The sequence below is a fragment of the Neomonachus schauinslandi genome, chromosome 1 (assembly GCF_002201575.2).
Source record: "Neomonachus schauinslandi chromosome 1, ASM220157v2, whole genome shotgun sequence".
In the NCBI taxonomy this organism is placed as follows: domain Eukaryota; kingdom Metazoa; phylum Chordata; class Mammalia; order Carnivora; family Phocidae; genus Neomonachus; species Neomonachus schauinslandi.
In genome coordinates this window covers 91,247,450-91,268,046 of record NC_058403.1, presented here as the reverse complement: position 1 = coordinate 91,268,046, position 20,597 = coordinate 91,247,450, and the positions used below count along the sequence as shown (strand labels likewise).

The window sequence follows — 20,597 nt, the reverse complement described above, 5'->3', positions numbered from 1 at the left end:
TAAAAAGCTAACATATTAGTTGTGTATCTCCTATATTTTTGTGTTTTTTTTCCCCTAGTAGAATTCTTACCTTTGTTAGTGTTTTTTGTTCACCTTGTTTAAGTGCTTTGTTGTAACAAGTCAGAAATTATGATGAAATGAAAATAATTTCTTCTCGCTATAACTGCTTCTGTTTATAAGCCCAGAGTTCTTCATATTTAGTGAGGGTCCTGTTCTTGTTTTACTGCATTGGCTGGGTCTGTGTGGCTGGTTGACCATTGGAAGTTTTATAATAATGAAGATTGCAAGTTTCAAGAAAACAAATCCTTTGCTTCTGTGGACCTTCCAGTGTCTAGCACAGGATTGAATCGAAGGTTCCGTGAAAGAGGAACATGTGGAACATACCTTACTTTTTTCTAACTAGCCAATGGCAGAGTGGGGGAGAGAGAAGACACTATAGATAATGCATGTTTACATCAGATAGTAAGAAAAATCTGTATGATACAAAAATTGTACGAAGTGCGCTACCAAATGTCCTTTTCTCGCTCTGCATTTTAGATGATACAGAAGATGCTAGCACGTGCATTAGAATTTCTGATGTCATAGTTTAAGCATCATTTCACATCTGCCTTCAGTTGACAGCTGTGCCTTCATAAATGACGTTAATGTGATTAGCTTGCCAAAACCCAGAAGAGATTACATTTATTAAAGAATGCATAAAAAGCCACATCTTGAGCTTTCGTAGGGAGTATGACTCAGAATCTTCATTTTAAGGAGTTAGTATTGTTTTCTTAATGAACTGTTAACATAGTGGTTAATTCTGAAACTATTATGTTAATTGGTTCATTAATAAACATAACAATTTTTGTTTTCTTAACATAAAGATGAATGGCTGTTAATTCAAATGAGACCTATCTTGTACACTCACGTGCAGACTAACATTGATAAACTTGACATTTTGTATCAAACGGTATTTTAAAAAACAAAGCTTATTATAATTTTTTTATTAGAATGTTTTAGATAGGATTAAGTCATTTTATTTTGGCCCATAATCAGCCTCCTGAGGTGTAATGAGAAATCCCATTTCAATATACAAGTTTAATTTTCAGTGTTTTTTGGTGGTGGTGGTGCTTTAAAATTTTTTTTTTAAGCAAGCTTCCTACCAGTGTGTGCCTGATTGTCTTAAATACTTCATTAGGCCAGCTGGTCTCTTTGGCGTCTGGGTTTACTTTTAGGCCCTGACCCATGGGCCTCTTCTGCCTTGCCCTGCTCTTGTTCTCCGCACGCCTCAGCTTTCCCTCTTGATTATGGTATCTGTTGTATTATTTCTTATCTTGCATCTCAACAAAAGCCTTTGTTTTGAGAGCAGGTCGCATGGAATTGGCCAGAGAGGCAGTAAACTTGTCGCTGTACTTCCTTAGCTACCTTCCTTGGGGGAATTAGAAAGCATTTGAAGAACGTGTGGATGGAGTGTTGATGGGCTCCCTCTGCCCATAGCAGGTCCCCTGTCCTAGTGTCTCCCTTCATAGCACCCATTACATCGTCAGAACGTCTTGGGAGCAAAGGGGTCCATCTTGATTGGGTATTGTTCGCGTTTTTTATTGGTTGGAATCCCCTCATTTCATTTGCATCCTTGGTCCCAGACTAAATGAACCTTTGGTACGCCTCTAGCCTCTGAAATTAATGTGCTTTTGTTTCCTAAAGTCCTTGTATTAACGCAACAGTCATGCTAAAGAAGGAATGGGTCGAAAGCCTTCAGGCCGATCTGGAAAGCTCTGCCCTGTGAAGCACATTTATGTTACTCAGAAATCTCTTCTTTATGGAAAACCACTGAACCATTAGTTATATTCAGAGTCATTCCTCAAATCAACTAAATCATACATTAAATCCTCTTGTCTTGGATGAAGTCTTCAGAAGTCTTCTTCCAAGTCTTCTTGGAAAATTTTATGAGACAAACGAGATTTATTACCAAGCTGTTGATCTCTCCAAAAAGTTTTGTGTAATCAGAATCAAATGGTTGATGAAAAGTTTATTTTCATACATTTTAATTGTTAAACATTACTATTTCTAAAACTCATTTAAAAACTGGTAGAATTAGAGAACCAGAATTCAACATGCACTCTTTTTTTTTTCCAGGATGAAAGAAAATTAAATTAAGGGAATAATTAAATACTATATATGTTCACAGGATGTTTCTTGATAATACATACGACACTCTTTCTTTCTGCTGTTTCCTTTAGGTGATTGAAGACAATACTGGAGTCCGCCGGGTGGTGGTCACACCCCAGTCTCCTGAGTGTTACCCCCCAAGCTACCCCTCAGCCATGTCTCCAACCCACCACCTACCCCCCTACCTGACTCACCACCCCCATTTTATTCATAACTCACACACGGCTTACTACCCACCTGTTACTGGACCTGGAGATATGCCGCCGCAGTTTTTTCCTCAGCACCATATTCCCCCTACAATATACGGCGAGCAAGGTGAGTATTGCTGGTATTGGGAGCTGTGGAAACTGGTTACAACTTGGAAGTAGCATAGGGTCTTTGAATCTGATTGCATTTGTGTTTTCACATTCTTCAGTGCAATTGGGTTACCTTGTGAAGATTTGCTTTTTAAAGATCTTCCCTAAGCTATGTGAACAGAAAGAAAAGAAAAGTGGAGCTTTACTGTTGATCAGTTGAAACGTCAGTTATGTTAAATAGGGTGACTGTACGTTCCTGGTATGCTTAAAACAGTCCTGGTTTAGGTCTCTTGTCCAGAGACATGATTAGGAATGCTACCTTTTCACTCTCAGAAGTATTCAGTTTGGAATGCTAATTTAGTTGGTCATTCTATGCACGTGGGCCCTTTTTTCTTATAAACATTTAAGGACCCAATCTCTGTGTTATATATTGTCATTTTTATTAATGCCTAAATAGAATTTTTAATTGAGTTAAAATTTTTAATTTAAAATAAATGTTTTCCCCTAAGATCTGAAATTGTTTTGTAGGCTCCCATTCTTTTTTTTTGATCCACTTAAAAATCTACATAGTAGGGGGTGCCTGGGTGGCTCAGTCGGTTAAGCGTCTGCCTTCGGCTCAGGTCACAATCTCAGGGTCCTGGAATCGAGTCCTGCATCGGGCTCCCTGCTCAGCAGGAAGCCTGCTTCTCCCTCTGCCTGCCGCTCTCCCCTGCTTGTGCTCACACTCCCTCTGTCTTTGACAAGAAAATAAAGTCTAAAAAAAAAAATGTAGACTGATCTTGCATTTGTCATAATCCTCCATTTCAGAAATTATACCACTCTATGGAATGTCAAGCTACATTACCCGGGAAGACCAGTACAGCAAGCCTCCACACAAAAAACTGAAAGACCGCCAGATTGACCGCCAGAACCGCCTCAACAGTCCCCCATCTTCTATCTACAAAAGCAACTGCACACCCGTGTACAACGGCTACGGGAAGGGCCACAGTGCTGGAGGAGGCGGAGGCAGTGGAGGCGGCGGCGGGGGCGGGCCAGGGAGTAAGAAAACAGAGCGGCGAGCAAGGAGCAGTCCGAAGTCGAATGATTCAGATTTGCAAGGTAACATGCAGAGGTGGTTGCTATAACGAGTGAACCATGGAGCCAGACATCCTAAAGGAAACGTCTTGTACATAACAGTATTATTTCATGGCAATTGGTCTTTCTACTAGGAATGACTGGTTAGACCCTCTGATCATTTTCTGAGTAAGAGCAGAATATCATATCCTCTTTTTGATTAATAGTTTATGGCAGAAATATCTTTGGGTCACAAGTGCCATGTGACGCTTTACGTAAGCTCGGTAACAAGTATCCCAGCGGGTTTTCACATTAGCCCACTTCCTGTTGTTTCACTCCAAATAGACAGGGAGGAGATCCAAAGTAAAACAGTCTTTCTAAGAGGTATAGGGCTTGTTTAACTCTGAAAATACTTATACCTCATGAAACCAGATGTAATTACTTGGTTCTGTAGTGAAATTTATCATTGTGGAATAGGAATATATTTTTGCTTAGTTTTAGGCATCAGGTTTTGCTTAATGCCACCGTTGCATTCTGAATAAAGTATTCATTGCGCAAGAATGAGAAGGAAGAAATAAGGTCACCGCACATGAGACATCAGCTCCAAAGGGCATGTGTTTTTTGTAGATGAGTCTTGTGGCTATAGATTGGTTAATTTGGGGGAAGAATGTTGTATGTGCTTTAAATCAAGCTTTTAGCCAAGATTTAGAAACCACCTATTTTGATGCCACGGGAGTTAAAAACGGGCTTTTGATACAGACGTGTAGAGAAGGCTGACTTAATTGAAGCAGAATAAGGTAACATTTTGAAAGGCTAGGTGAGATTACAAATATAAATATATTATAAAGACATGAGCGACTAGAAAAGACAGGATAAGAAGTGATTATAGCACTCATTAAATATACTCTGTTTTACCAGACCTCATCCAGATAGGAACTGGGACTGTGTGTGCATGTGTGAGAATGTGTTTGTGAATGACAGGGACGGAAGTTGTTTATGTTTGATTGTGTCGGGAAGACTGGACTCTTTTTGGGGTTGAGGAAACCGAGGTAGAACCAGCCATTGGCATCAACATTTCCCCCCATGTTATTTGAGTGAATTGTAGCATTAAAAAGAGGAATAGTAAGATGCAGTAAAAAGTGACCAGTAATTTCTCTGAGTAAAATGTATTACAGATTCTTTTAATTTTGTTCTTTATTCTTTTCTATATTTTTCCAAGTTTTATGCAGTTATCATGCATTATTATCTTATTAAACAAAGCATAAACAAGTATATAGAAGAGACCCAAAGTTTAAGAGGACTTTAAGTAGTTTTTAAAAGATTTTATTTATTTGAGAGAGAGAGAGAGAACAAGAGCAGGGGGAGGGGCAGAGGGAGAAGCAGACTCCCCGCTGAGCAGGGAGCCCAGCCGCCTAACTGCTTAACCGACTGAGCCACCCAGGCGCCCCTAAGTAGTTTTTTAGGTATACTGCTATTTTTGCCATATAAAGTAATTTTTAGTCAACTGATAATACAAACTGAAGTTTAAAATTAGATTACTAGCAATGTTAGACTTTTTAACCATGGACATAAAAGGGAATTCACACAAAAACATTAGAAATAAGTTTTTCTAAGGAGAATTTTAGTTTATAAAAAAAGAGAAGAGGAATGTAGCAGTCTTCAGAGAGCTTAATGAGGTTTGAACTACCTTGATTATTTGATTCATTCTCTAATAATTTTTGCCCTGTCTTGCACCAACAAAGATTTCAGACAGATGACATAGATATATATAATAGAGTCAGAATAAATTTGAATTAAGATCTAAGGGGCAAAGAGATGAAGGAAAATAAGATGAATCAGAGTTAATAAATAAAACTAATGTAATTATGGATTAAGTATGGCAAAAATAAGTATTTTCCTTATCTGTGCAGTTATTTTATATTACATGTCTAAATGCCTAAGCTGCTCTATTTTTAATATACTCACATCTGTAAGAGAGGATATGGATTTGCACTGAAATCTATACTGAAATGTTTGCTAACATCTATATATTTGCAAACATTTTGGCCTCTTATGTAATGAATGAGAGTATAATTATTTTGAGCACCTTAAGCTCTTTGCTATTGTGTATAAAACGATGATGATGATGATGATGATAGTAACAGTGAGATCTCTTTCATTATGCTCTTACAGGAGTGTGTGTTTTGCAGTGAAAAATTAGAAAAAAATTTATTATCATCTCAGCTTTAGTCTGAACTTGCTCTGTTGCTCCTTTTCTCATTGCATTATTTACCTCCTCAAAACCACTCAGAGTGCAACTCTCCACATGGTTTAGCCACGAAATAAAGAATCAGAGTATTATGTTTTCTGCCTCATTTCAATAAGGATCCTGAGGGGTTTACATGTTGGATTTTAAAACTAAGTATTCATTTTCCCAAAGGAATTAAAAACTTAGGTCCTGACAAAAACCTACACCCAAGTGTTTATAGCAGCAGTATTCATAGTTGCCAAAACTTGGAAGCAGCCTAGATGTTCTCTAGTAAGTAAACAAACTGTGCTTTATGCAGACAATGGAATATTACCCAAATTCTGTTAAAGTATAAAAAGAGATAAAACCACTTTAAGTGCATATTACTGAATGAAACATGCCAATCTGAAATGACCACATTCCAAGGAGATAAAAGACCTGTATTCTGAAAACTAAGAAATTGATGAAAGGATTTGAAGAGGACACAAACAAATGGAAAGATACTCCATGCTCATAGATTGGAAGAATTAATATTGTAAAAATGTCCATACTATCCAAAGCAATCTACAGATTCATTGCAGTCCCTATCAAAATACCAATAACATTTTTCACAGAAACTAGAGCAGATGATCCTAACATTTGTGTGGAACCACGAAAGACCTCGAATAGCCAGAGCAGTCTTGAGAAAGAACAACAAAGCTGAATGTATCACCATCCCAGATTTCAAGATATACTACAATGCAATAGCAATCAAAACAGTCTGGTACTGGCAGGAAAATAGATACATAGATCAGTAAAACAGAATAGTGCAGAAATAAACCCATGGTTATATGGTCAATTAATCTATGACAAAGAAGGCGAGAATATACAATGAGGAAAAGACAGTCTTTTTTTTTATTTTTTTTTTTTTTATTTTTTTTTAAATTTTTTTTTTTTTTTTAAGATTTTTATTTATTTATTTGAGAGAGAGAATGAGAGAGAGCACATGAGAGGGGGGAGGGTCAGAGGGAGAAGCAGACTCCCTGCCGAGCAGGGAGCCCGATGCGGGACTCGATCCCGGGACTCCAGGATCATGACCTGAGCCGAAGGCAGTCGCTTAACCAACTGAGCCACCCAGGCGCCCAAGACAGTCTTTTTTATAAATGGCGCTGGGCAGACTGGATAGCTACATGCAAAAGAATGAAGCTGGGCCACTTTCTTACACCCTATACAAAAATAAACTCAAAATGGATTAAATACCTAAATGTGTGACCCGAAATCATAACACTCTTAAAAGCAGACCTAGGCAATCATCTGTTGGACATGGACCTTAGTAGCATATTTATGGATATGTCTCCTCAGGCAAGAGAAACAAAAACAAAAATGAATGATTGGGATTACACAAAAATAAAAAGCTTTTGCAAACAAAACAAAATGAAAAGGCAGTTTACTTAATAGGAGAAGACATTTGTAAATGATACATCTGATAAAGGTTAATATCCAAAATATATAAAGAACTTCTATAACTCAACACCAAAAAAAACAATCCAATGAAAAAATGGGCAGAGGACCTGAGTGGACATTTTTCCAAAGAAGACATACAGATGGCCAACAGGCACATGAAAAGATGCTCATCATTACTAATCATCAGGGAAATACAAATCAAAACCATGAGATGTCACCTCATACCAGTCAGAATGACTAGTATCAAAGGACAAGAAATAACAAGTGTAGGTGAGGATGTAGAGAAAAGGGAGCCCTCATGCACTGTGGGTGGGACTGTAAATTGGTGCAGCCACTGTGGAAAACAGTATGGAGGTTCCTCAAAAAAATTAAAAATAGACCATATGGTCTGGTGATTTCACTATGGGTTATTTACCCAAAGAAAAACACTAATTCAAAAAGATATGTACCCCTATACTTATTGCAGTATTATTTACATTAGCCAAGATAAGGAAGCAACCCACATATCCATTGATTGACGTGTGGATAGAGAAGAGTGATATATGTGCATAAAATGGAATATTATTCAGCCATAAAAAAGAATGAGATCTTGCCACTTGCAACAACATGGATGGACCTAGCGAGGGTATTACGCTGAGTGAAATAAGACCGAGAAAGACAAACACCATATGATTTCACTTGTGTGTGGAATCTAAAAAACAAAAAATAGATACAGAGAACAAACTGGTGGTTGCCAGAGGGGAGGTGAGTAGGGGGATGGGCAAAATAGGTGAAGAGGATTAGGTGGTGCAAGCTTCCAGTTGTAAATACTTTAAAAGAAAACCCAAATGAATCAGATACTGTTTAAAAATAAAATATGAAAGAATAAGCAGATGAATCAGTGTACAAACAGGATCAAATGAAATAAACTAACATTCTGGATTCAGAAACAAAAAACCCAAAATAAATTCCCCCTAAACCTCATTTTCAGATCTACTAAATGAGACTCTCTTCACCTTATCTGGCTTCATGGATGGATGTATGTTTGTTTTATCAGTCCTCCACTGGGAATGATGTCAGCCAAGATAAAGAACTACTATCCTAAAATTAAGGATGGTTGCAATAGGTGTGGTTCACTAAGTTGTGCACAGTAGGAGACAGGAACTTTTAATTCACCATTTTTACCTCTTAGAACTATTTCTGGCATATAGTAGGTACACAGCAAATATTTGTGGAATGAATTCTGTAGTCTTAATTTGTTTTCTAGAACAGGTCTTCCATTTGAACTTATGTAGCTGTTGTACTGTTTCCTCTTCCTAGGAATAATTCTGTACCCCTAAGGATACTGCTCTGCAGCCAGCCCCTCCTTTCATTTACTGTTACCTTCAGGAAAACATCTTAGGCAGGACAGAGTCCCACGGTAGCCTCAGAGGAATGTCTGCTTCATGTTTCTTTGTACTACCTGGAGTTAATGGCGTGTTGTAGGCATAGAGTGGTTGGGACTTTGTTAGAAGGCATATTTGGCTTAGAATTGATCTGGCTTTGTCACTTGCTGACTGTTTGCTTTTAGTATTCCCTGAATCTCTGTATCGTTTGTAAAATAGTATTTAAATTCTCTTTATTAAATATTAAAAGTAGCCTAGTTCATTTCTTAACACCTCAGGATAACGGTCACTGTTAACTTAAATATTTTTGCTCTCTCCCTCCTGTCGTCTTAGGATCACCTTTCATCCAGGACGTCCCCTTCTCTAAACCTGTATCTCTCTACCCTCCTCTGCAGTGACCCTCCTTCTTCCTTCCAGCCCTCCTCCTGCAGCTCCTTCCCTTGTAAGCCAGAAGTGTCTTCCTTCTGCTCAGACCACCTTAACACCTTGACAGCTACACCTCGCATTCCCGGACACATGTGTACTCTGCTAAATGATCACGACACTCAGTCTAATTGCTGTCTGTCACTACACAAAGTGACCAAAAAATTTTTCTTTTGATGAGAACTTTTGAGATTCACTTTCTTAGCAACTTCCAGATTTGCAATACAGTATTCTTGACTATAGTCACCATGCTGCACACTACCTCCCTGTGACTTGTTTTATAACTGGAGGTCTGTACTTCTTGATCCCCTTCATCTGTTTCCCCATCAGCTAATCCCTCTTCCTGCCTGGCAACCACCAGTCTTTTCTCTGTATCTGTTTGGTTTTATTTGTTCATTTGTTTGTGTTTTTTTAGATTCCACATGTAAGTAAAATCATACAGTATTTATTTTTCTCTGTCTGACTTATTTCAGTTAGCATAGTACCCTCTAGGGACATCCATGTTGTTGCAAATGGCAAGATTTCCTTCCTTTTTATGGCTGAGTAATATTCCTGTGTGTGTATATGTGTGTGTGTGTGTGTGTGTGTACACATCATATATTTTCAGTGCATCTGTCAGTGAACACTTGGATTGCTTCCATATCATGGCTACTATAAATAATGGTGCAATGAACACAGGGCTGCATGTATATTTTCAAATTAGTGTTTTTGTTTTCTTTGGATGAATACTCCATAGTGGAATTGCTGAATCATATGGAATGGAAGAATTTGTTCTCATCTGCAGAATACTGCCCAATGCATGGGTCTCGAGACTGTTCTGTGGCCAAGACCCAGTTAAAAGTGTCCCATTGTCTTTCATCATGGAGACTAAAGAACTTGAGTGTGTCACTGAGTTGAGAGGGAAGTTTCATTCCTTCCCTTTTATCCTCAATAAGAATCAAAGCATATGACATTAAGGAAGTTACCCAGCGGTTACAGGTTTGAAACTGAAATCCCACAATTTTCAATCTGAGTTGTAGTCCCATTATCATATATCCTCAGAAAGGAGAAAAAGATTGCCTACTAGTGCTGTTTTGGAAAGGATTATGTGAATCCAGAGTGAAAAATAACAACTTTGATGAGGATCCAGTCTGATAATAGGAAAAAGACCTAAGCAATCCCTTTAATTATGGGTGTGTGTGTCTGTGTCTGTGTCTGGGATGGGACAGGGAGAGAGAGAGAGAGAGAGTACGTCAAACATGCTAACTCACAGTCTCCACTTTGTGTGTAGAGGTGTGTTGTGTGTGCAGTTGGTACTGCTGACCTTTCCCTCATCTGCAGGTTTATCCCAATGGTGAGGATGTTTTTCTCACTCATTACTTGTACATTTTAAAACTTTAGTGGAATTGTAAGGTACAGTAGTATATGTTTTGGATTGTGTGAGACACAAGTCATTTCACTAGGCCTCAGTTTTCCTTTAGTAAGATGAACAGGTGAATTAGGGTCAGTGATTTTCAAAATCTTATCCATGAGTAGGTCCTCCTTTTTCAAACACTCTTGTATAGATCCCAATTAAATACAGATCCTTATTCCCTACACACACACACACACACACACACACACACTCTCTCTCTCTCTCTCTCTCTCTCTCTCTCTCTCTCTCTCTCTCAAATCAGTTAGAGTTGGTGCTGCTATGGTTGGAGCGGGGAACCTAAGTACTTGATAGCATCCACAAGACTTTCCCAGAGGTGAGGCCCTCATCTAGACCCCGGCTCCTTGGTCTGAGACCCGCAGCTTCACCACTCTGTAGGGGCTTGTGAGATTCATGTATGCTCATGATCTGCCCCAGCCCAACAGCCTGTGGAGGGTGGGGCCCAGCAATGTGTGTTTTCCCAGGCTCTCCCGGTGGGGAGTAGGCAAGTAATGCTTGAGAGCCTCTGGCCCTTTGAGTGCCAAGCGATTTTTTTTTTAAATTTTTTAAATTAACATATAATGTATTATTTGTTTCAGGGGTACAGGTCTGTGATTCATCAGTCTTACACAATTCACAGTGCTTACCATACAACATTCCCTCCCCAATGTTCATCACCCAGCCACCCCATCCCTCCCACCACCCTCCTCTCCAGCAACCCTGTTTGTTTCCTGAGATTGAGAGTCTGTTATGGTTCGTCTCCCTCTCTGGTTTCATCTTGTTTCATTTTTCCCCTCCCTTCCCCTATGATCCTCTGTCTTGTTTCTCAAATTCCTCATATCAGTGAGATCATACGATACTTGTCCTTCTCTGAATGACTTATTTCACTTAGCATAATACCCTCTAGTTCCATCCACCTCATTGCAAATGGCAAGATTTCATTCCTTTTGATGGCTGCATAATACTCCATTGTGTGTGTGTGTGTGTGTGTGTGTGTGTGTGTGTGTGTGTGTATCACATCTTCTTTATCCATTCATCTGTTGATGGACATCTTGGCACTTTCCATAGTTTGGCTATTGTGGACATTGCTGCTATAAACATTGGGGTGCACGTGCCCCATTGGATCACTGCATTTGTATCTTTGGGGTACGTACCCAGTAGTGCAATTGCTGGGTCATAGAGTAGCTCTGTTTTCAACTTTTTGAGGGACCTCCATACTGTTTTCCAGAGTGGCTGCACCAGCTTGCATTCCCACCAACAGTGTAGGACGGTTCTGCTTTCTCCGCATCCTCGCCAACATCTGTCGTTTCCTGACTTGTTAGTTTTAGCCATTCTGACGGGTGTGAGGTGGTATCTCATTGAGGTTTTGATTTGTATTTCCCTGATGCCAACTGATGTTAAACACTTTTTCATGTATCTTTTGGCCCTTTGGAGGTCTTCTTTGCAGAAATGTCTGTTCATGTCTTCTGCCCATTTCTTGATTGGATTATTTGTTCTTTGGGTGTTGAATTTGATAAGTTCTTTTTTTTTTTTTTTTTTAAAGATTTTTATTTATTTATTGAGATAGAGAGCATGAGAGGGGGGAGAGTCAGAGGGAGAAGCAGATTCCCCGCTGAGCAGAGAGCCCGATGCAGGACTCGATCCCGGGACTCCAGGATCATGACCTGAGCCGAAGGCAGTCGCTTAACCAACTGAGCCACCCAGGCGCCCCACACATTTATTTTTTATTTATTTATTTATTTATTTATTTAAGATTTTATTTATTTATTTGAGAGAGAGAATGAGAGAGAGAGAGAGAGCACATGAGAGGGGGGAGAGTCAGAGGGAGAAGCAGACTCCCCGCTGAGCAGAGAGCCCAGTGCGGGACTCGATCCCGGGACTCCAGGATCATGAACTGAGCCAAAGGCAGTCGCTTAAACAACTGAGCCACCCAGGCGCCCTGATGAGTTCTTTATAGATTTTGGATACTAGCCCTTCATCTGATATGTCATTTGCAAATATCTTCTCCCATTCTGTCGGGTGTCTTTTGGTTTTGTTGACTGTTCCCTTTGCTGTCCAAGCAATTTTTAACTGAGTTTTTAATGGACATTAAGGAGGGCACGTGATGTAATGAGCACTGGGTCTTATATAAGACTGATGAATCACTGACCTCTACCTCTGAAACTAATAATACATTATATGTTAATTAATTGAATTTAAATTGAAAAAATACAATAAAGTGGAAGGACTCCGGGAGGCATTCAGTTAAAACTGGATTTAAGTTGAGGCATATTCCTTTTGTAGCATACGGTATAACGATAAGCATGTACTGTTGATGGAAGAATCCCAGTTGTCACTAATATACAGGTAGTAGCTGATGTGGAGGCCTCTAGAACTTTCAGTCCCATGTGGGAAGGAATTGGGACAAAATGGTAAGAATTCCAAATATAGAAGAAAACGAGGATACAGCATACTTTTGGCATTTGACCTTTGACCTTTGGGATTGTTGACAATCCAAAGACTCAGTTATACTTTAGATGAAATTCCACCGCATAGAGTCATAATTTCTGATTGTTTAACACTGGAAGCTGGTGACAAAAGCATTATTCTTGTGCTTTTCTCCTTTGGAGATCACAGATTGCCTTCTGGCCTGAGTAGTTTCCCTTATTATCACGTTTTTGTGTTCTAATTCCTTCTCAGCTGGTCCTCTTCGACATTTTTTTCTCTTTTATATTTTGCTATCACTGCTCAGGAACCAGAATCTGACTCCAATGTCTGTTTACCCAAACTTAGCTTAAAAGCTCATTCATTCTTGCAGATAAGAATTACAGTAGTAAGTCAGGGATGGTGTTTTCCTCTTGAGGTCTGAGATTGTGAACATTTGGGAGGCCTTGTAGTTTCTCCTCTTGCTGGATGGCATGGGCTCTGGGAGGGGGTGACTGCATCCACCTGGGCCAGGCCTGGGACAGTGGTCCCCTTTGTTTGGAAGGAGGAACCGAATGTTAATAAGGTCTGGAATGTAGGGATGTCAAGGCAGATTTTCTTCTGGAATCTCTTCTGGTCTTGGCACCCTATAAGAGATAACCCTGGTGCTTTTCTGTTTAAAGTAAGCTATTTTGTGGGGCTTGCACACTTCGCAAATGGCCTATGGCTTCTTTCACTTGTAAGCTCTTCCATCTCCTGAGCGCATATCCTCCTAGGCTTGCTCGAACAGGGTGTCTGCGAAGAGTGTGGTTGAGGCGGGGCTGTGGGGTTTCTCCTTGCTCCTGAACTGTGCGCTTTCCACGCTGCCCTTGAAAATGTGCAGCTTCTAGATGGATTCCCATCAATGCGCCATCTCTCAAGTCTGTCACTGCAGATAAATCCTGTGTGTTTTCACTTGTCTGCAGCTGTGGATGAATCCTAAGCATGGCAAAAATATCCAGAAAACATGAAAAAAATTAAAAGTGAGCTCAGGTCAGTGGAATTTACCCATCTTTCTGCCAAGTACAGTCTGAAAGTGAAAATAGTCCAAACAAGGCCAAATAACTTCGATTTTTTTTTTTTTTTTTTAAAGGATGATATGTGGACCCCTGGCTCAAAATGCCAAGAGACATTCTTTCTAGCAGGAAACTGGGCAGTTGACACCCTCTTTTCCATTTCAGAGGTTGGCTGCCAGATCCATTCTTGGGTTTTGGAGGCCTCTGAGTGATGTTGGTGGAGATCTGAGCAGACTTCCTGCAACAGCTCCCTTCCCGTGGGATGGCAAAGGAGACAAGCCTGGGGATAAGAGGCTGTTTTCAGAAGGAATGTGCTGTTTGTTGACATGTGCTTTCTGACCTGGACATTATCCTCTGAAGGCCCGAACTGGAGAAACCCAACTACGAATAACTCTCTTTTCTGTTAAGATTCCAGTATGCTGATTTTTTTTTTCCTTACAGAGGCCTGCGTGTTGCTCCACAAGGAGGAAACTAGGGTGGCCCAAGTTGTTGCTAATGTGTAGGTGTGTCTTTATCAAGTCCCATCACTTATCTCTCTGCCTTTTGCCCTCTTCTTCCCCCCACTCTCATTGTTCTTGCAGTCTGGAATGTTTTAAAGATGTTAACGACGTGATTCTTAGGGCAGACAGGATGAGATATATTTGTCATGTCAATTGAAGGAGTCCTAACCCATTAAATCATACTTGAAGTTTCACATTTTTCCCTTACATATAAAAAGACAGATAACATGTGAAAGCATTCTTTGAGTTTTCTTTTGAAATGAATGTTCACCCGAAGACCGAGGGCAGAATTTTGATTAGTTTCTACCATATGTAGTACTTAACTCCGTGCACCCATATTATTTTCTCTGCCTTTTTGCTTTCTTGGGAACTGGTCCTAGCGGCACTTAGATGACATCAGAACCCGTGTTGGTAAAATACAAAGCATTCCAAAGAACCCTTTAAACAGCAGGTATAAGTGATGACATGGTTTGTTTCTGGTACATATGTAACCTTCAATTTTATTGAATTGAAACTTTTAGATGCTATTCTCTCATTTAGCTAAGTTGAATTCTGAATTAACCTGGGTCAGAGGTCATCATCACACATGTGCCCGACTTAGAAGCAGAATGACTTACTAGCTGAGACCCTGCAGTTCTTGGTTTTGTCCCAACTCTGCCACTTGAGAGCTGTGTGCCTTTGGGCCAGATAGTTCATCTCTCAAAGCTTCAGTTTCTTCATGTGTGTATGAAATTGGGGTAATTAATAGCACTTACATCAGAGGCTGTTGTGAGCTCTCCATTACAATTTCAGACGCTACATGCTTTAAAAATGTTACAGAGCATGGGGGAGAAAGACCATGACATGTTTCTGCTTATGAGAACTGCCTCCTGTGGGTCATGTTAGCAGAACCCCAGCAGCCTGGGAGCATGCCCCTCAGAGTGCTGACGGGCAAGTCATCCTGCAGTCGGTGTCAGTGTTGAGTAAGGACTTGAGATACGAGAGGATTCTGTGGACCATCCAGGCCCCCCAAAATTCTCTTCGCTGTGGCTACCCATAAACAACCTGAAGAATCCCGAGCAGGAGTGAAATTCAGCCCTCTCTTCTTGTCTTTCCTCTGCCTCCTCTGGGCGGGATTCCCTTCTGAGATTGAGGAGGAGAGCGTGCTGGGTCAGCTTGATTCCCTGTCCGAACCCGCTCAGTTTACTGACTGCTTTAGATCATTTTGCTGGTGTTGGGAGAAAAAGGGAAAGAGGTTAGCTGGAGATGATTTGGGCGAACAACAGCTTGTCTATATTTATTTCGCCAACACTGAGACTACTTGCTGTAGGCCAGTTAACCCAAGTGGGTAAGCTAACTAAGAAACCTACCACACTTCATAATCTTTCACAATTTTTCCTTACACCTCAGAAGTTGTACCACCATCACTTCCACAGCCCATTGCTCATATCCTGTTGGGCGTACGCTGTGTCTGTTGCTACATCCAGAAGGCACAGAGGTATAAATAGAGAAGATGGTCATGGGGTAGGGGTGCAGAGGACACCCTCACAGAGGCTGGCCACCACCTGGTGTGTGGAGCCGGAAACCATTTCTGTTAGTACTCCATCGAAATAGTCTCACCATTTGTGATGGAATTTGGGCAACTTTCCAGCTGATATGTCAGCATTGGTCATGTCACTGGATCTCCTTCTGTGGAATGGTCCCCTGGGATTCCTCCATATAACTGCTGTATGAAGAGGCAGGGTTTTGTAGGCTCAGTGCATTATAATGTGACCGTTGTAGTCAGAAAAGGTCATCTTTTCTGCCATGACCAGCCTTGGCTTTTAGTTCAGTTTACATTGTCAGACACACCACACACCCCAAACACCCCACATTGTCTCAGACTCTATTACCCTCTTCCAATTTGGGGTGCTTTAATAAGACCTTGAAATTCTATTTAAGAAATGAGTGGAGAGCACAAGTGTGGAATAGGACCGGTCCAAGGGAAACAATGGTGATACCAGCTTAGTGCTTGTGATTTAGGATTTACACAATAAACAGTGTAAATGTCTCTGCAGTTGATTATAAAATTTCCTCTCCCTCCCCCCCCCCCCCCCCGCTGAATTTGCATTCCAAAAAACTACCCCCCCACCACCGAGGTCTTAACTCCTTTCCAGCTGCATCAGAAGAATGGGGCATTCCATGTAGGTGTTCTGCTCAGAAAAGGGCAGGAAAGACCAGGTAATAGTGGTGGGGATGATTTGTTCCAGGCACAAAAGGGAATTGTGATGGTTTAGGGGGACTGTGGAAAATCAGGAGACAGAGAGGAAAGAGAAGGGCCTCTAGGGAGTGACGCAGTGAAATAAAGGAAGTGGTAGAAGTAGGAGAACAAGGAGAATGAAAGGAGCAAACACTAGACAGGAACGATTAGATGGAATGTGCAATAACATTAATTTGAGAGGCAGAAAATCAGAGGGGATTCATGGTTCCATTTCTGCACCTTGAACATTTTCCAGCGGAGTGGGGTGGAGAGGGGAGAGCCTCTTTGCTCCATTGTGGTCCTTGAGCCTTTCTATTGGCGGTCCACTTTGAACACATTTCCATGTGAATAAAACTCTTTTCCTATCTGGGCTTTCCTCACACTTGGGCCTTCCTCCTGTGCTGGATTAGAGCATTTCCTGCCAGGGTACCTGGATCTGATAAGCAAAATAAAAATTCAATCTTTTGTGTAGAAGTTTGAAAGGAGTTAGCAGTGCATTATATTGAGGGAGTAGGTTTTTGAATAGTGACCCGTAGTTAAAGTGATGTGTTAAGAGTTTTGATGTGCTTAAAAACTGAAATTCCCTTTTTTGGTTTTAGCTTAAAAACTAACAAGGAAAGGGTTCCCTTGGGTCAGTGTGCTTTTGTTAAAAGTAGCCACCTTTCACTGAAGATGGTGTGATTACTTTCAGGTCCTGTTACAAACTGAGGTGATTTTAAAATGCAGGGTTTTTTTTCTTTTTCTGAATAAAGTCCTCACTTACCTTTATATATACTAAGAAATATATTAAGAAAGAGTATGGATGGCATTTCTATTAAATGACGAAATTTTGCTTTCTAGACTTATTAGAATTACCCCAAGAAAGCAACATGAGGAAGTAAGAGGGAAGAGCTAGGTCTACCAACAGTTGTTTTTTTTGTTTTTTTTTTTTTTATTTTCGTAAGTGCATTTATTACTGCTAGTTTTACTTCACACAGTGAACTTACATTGACCTCTTTTTCCCTATTTGAAAAGACACATATGATTCTATGGTACAGGAAGATCCTTCAAACCAAGAGGGATGGAGAAATTGCTGTATTTTGGTTCACTGAGTTCCTCAAAACTATTTAAGTATTTTGCCAAACACATTAAAAAAAATATTTAGTCTTTCACAAAGATTTATATTTTGGTGGAATGTTGCTCCAAGGAACTCCATAAGATACCAGCATCTCTTGAAAACTGGCTAAAAATCATGTGTTACTTAAGTCAAAAATGGTTATTAGTGCCTTAACTCTATGAAGTTTTTTTTTTTTTTTTGAAACACACTGACACCATTAATATTATTTACTTTTCACAGTATCATTTATGAAAAGATGGCTCCAGGGTGCCTGGGTGGCTCAGTTGGTTAAGCGACTGCCTTCGGCTTAGGTCATGATCCTGGAGTCCCAGGATCGAGTACCGCATCAGGCTCCCTGCTCAGCAGGGAGTCTGCTTCTCGCTCTGACCCTCCCCCCTCTCATGTGCTCTCTCTCTCTCTCATTCTCTCTCTCTCAAATAAATAAATAAAATCTTTAAAAAAAAAAAAAAAAGAAAAGAAAAGATGGTTCCAATTTGATTGCAGACAGTTTTCAATGTGAAACTATGTATTCATTTCCTTGAAGGTTTCCGCGTCTGTGAAGTATTATTCTACGTTGATTCCTCTGGATTTAGTGGATTCAACACCCTCTAGAAGATAATGTGTGAGGGCAAAGCTGTCTCTATTAAGTATTAGTGTTTTACAAAGGAAGGTTCTATTTTAGGTGGTAAAGAGACATGCATTGTAGAATCAGTAAGCTTTCCTGCTGATTTGCATGAGTCTGCAGTGTATAAGCCTGTTTGCTGCATCATTTCTTCTGAACCATTTCAAAGGCCAGTTGGTTAGCCTGCTTTGTTCCTGCTATACATCATTGGAATGCGAGATACTCACAGTCCTCTTTTATGCACTAGCCTCTCTACATAAGCTTTCAGAACTTTGGTTTTCTGCACTCAATAATCTGTGGGATGTTGTATACCCGGAAATTAGGATTCTCACACATTCTTCTCTTTTTCTCCCACTTTATACTTTATTCCTTGCATTTTTTTTAGCTCTGTGAATTCGTTTATTTCCCCTTCTCTGTATACCTGCCTTCCTTGACCTGCTGTATTTATCATCACTGATACTTTTATTTTTATTTATTTATTTTTAAGATTTTTATTTATCAGAGAGAGAGAGAGAGAGACAGAGTCAGGCAGAGGGAGAAGCAGGCTCCTTGCTGAGCAAGGAGCCCAATGTGGGACTCGATCCCAGGACCCTGGGATCATGACCTGAGCCGAAGGCAGGGGCTTAACCGACTGAGCCACCCAGGCGTCCCGTCACTGATACTTTTAAAATTCAGAACTTTTTATTCATTCATTTGTTCATTTACGGCTGGGGTATTTTCATTTTGTTTTGCTTTCAAGGAAGTAGAGGAATGTTTCTTGTACTTGATTTTTACCATAGCTCTCCACCCACTTTTGAAGAAGAAAAGTTCGAGACTTGTGCTTATTTTAAGACTAGGTTTCAAGCTCATGGAGCTCATCTGAGGAAAACGATAAAGATAGCCCTTTAGTTTAAGTTCATGGCCCTTCTTTTACAGGAGTGTGATCCACGTGGTTGATTATCTGTGTCCCCTTCTTTTCCCATTTCCTTCCTGCTTGCCCCTTTTGTCCATGTTGTTCTTCAGTAATCTCCCCAGTGAGTACCAGCCCTGGGTAAGAGGATGAAAGGGAGGATGTGTCTAGATGGCTCCTGTTCACAGCTCCAGTAAAGGTTTGGTGTTTGAGGAGAGCCTGACACTTAGCTTCAGGGTTCATTCATAATATTGAATAGGTCCATAGGAAACTGGCTTTTTGGGGGGTTTTTTGGTCAAAAACAATTGATTAGAGATTTTATGATTTAGGGCCGCTGGGTGGCGCAGTCGGTTAAGCCTCTACCTTCAGCTCAGGTCATGATCCCAGGGTCCCAGGATCGAGCCCCGCATGGGGCCCCCTGCTTGGTGGGGAGTCTGCTTCTCCCTCTGCTCCCCCTACCCCGTGTGCTCTCTCGCTCTTGCGCAAAAATAAAATCTTTTTAAAAAAGAAATTTTATGATTTAAAAAAAAATTTATGCTTCAACCCAATATTCCAGATCTCCGGTATGATTGATAACCATAAGTATCCCACAGTGTGTATCTCTGTTCTGTTTTTTTACCCATTGCTATGCCTCTTTCAGTGTTGTTATTTTCCCCTCTTTCAGTGTTAAGAAAGAGTAAGAGGCTTAGGAAGAGAAACCATGAACGCTGAGAAATGCAGATGGTTTGCCCAATTAATAGGCTAATTTTTGTAGTCAGCATATCACAAGTGTTAATTTTTTAAAGATTTTATTTATTTGAGATAGAGGGAGAGTGCATGTGCACACACAAGTTGGGGGGGGTGGGGCAGGGAGCTGAGGGGGGCGGCGCAGACCCCCTGCTGAGCAGGGAGCCTGATGCCGGGGCTCGATCCCAGGACCCTGATCATGACCTGAGCTGAAGGCAGATGCTTAACTGGCTTAACTGACTGTGTCACCCAGGTGCCCCACAAGTGATATTTTTGGGGATCAGTGGATCAGTTACCTGTTTAAGGCAGGATATTGATGGATTTTAGAAGGATACCATGGCATAAAATGGAATAAGGTTAGGCAGTGTCCAAGATGTTTACTTGAAAACAGTGGCTAGAGTCCCATTGATCAATGCTGGTGACGGAGACACAAAAATGAAAAACCATCCCTAGACAAGTGATATCATAGGTAATGATTATGTTAATTATACTTTATTTAGTTGGTGGTTTTGTTCCTGGAAAATTACTTTTTTTTTCCCAAGAGGAATTTGAGGCATTGGAGAGGTGAATGTTTTGTGGAAACTCTTGTGTGTAATTTTTCAGTTTTATCCAACTTCATAAGTCTTCAGGGAATATTTTCAGGCCTAGATTTATGGGCACTGTACATAGTATCTGCTACCAAAAGAACATTCTGCCATCAGGCTCATTGGAAAGCATCTTGTCTGTCTTTCTGTTACAGTGTTG

At 40.4% G+C, this 20,597-nt stretch overlaps 1 protein-coding gene across 2 annotated transcripts in view; it reads left to right on the top strand.

Annotated features, from left to right (window-relative positions):
* Positions 1–20,597, top strand: part of FNDC3B (fibronectin type III domain containing 3B) — a 337,270-nt gene that overhangs the window by 198,155 nt on the left and 118,518 nt on the right. For both annotated transcript variants that reach the window (XM_021702670.2, XM_021702671.2), the window contains exons 5-6: positions 2,220–2,463; positions 3,252–3,542. In XM_021702670.2, the coding sequence (XP_021558345.1) occupies positions 2,220–2,463; positions 3,252–3,542 (535 nt within the window). The remainder of the gene's footprint in view (positions 1–2,219; positions 2,464–3,251; positions 3,543–20,597) is intronic.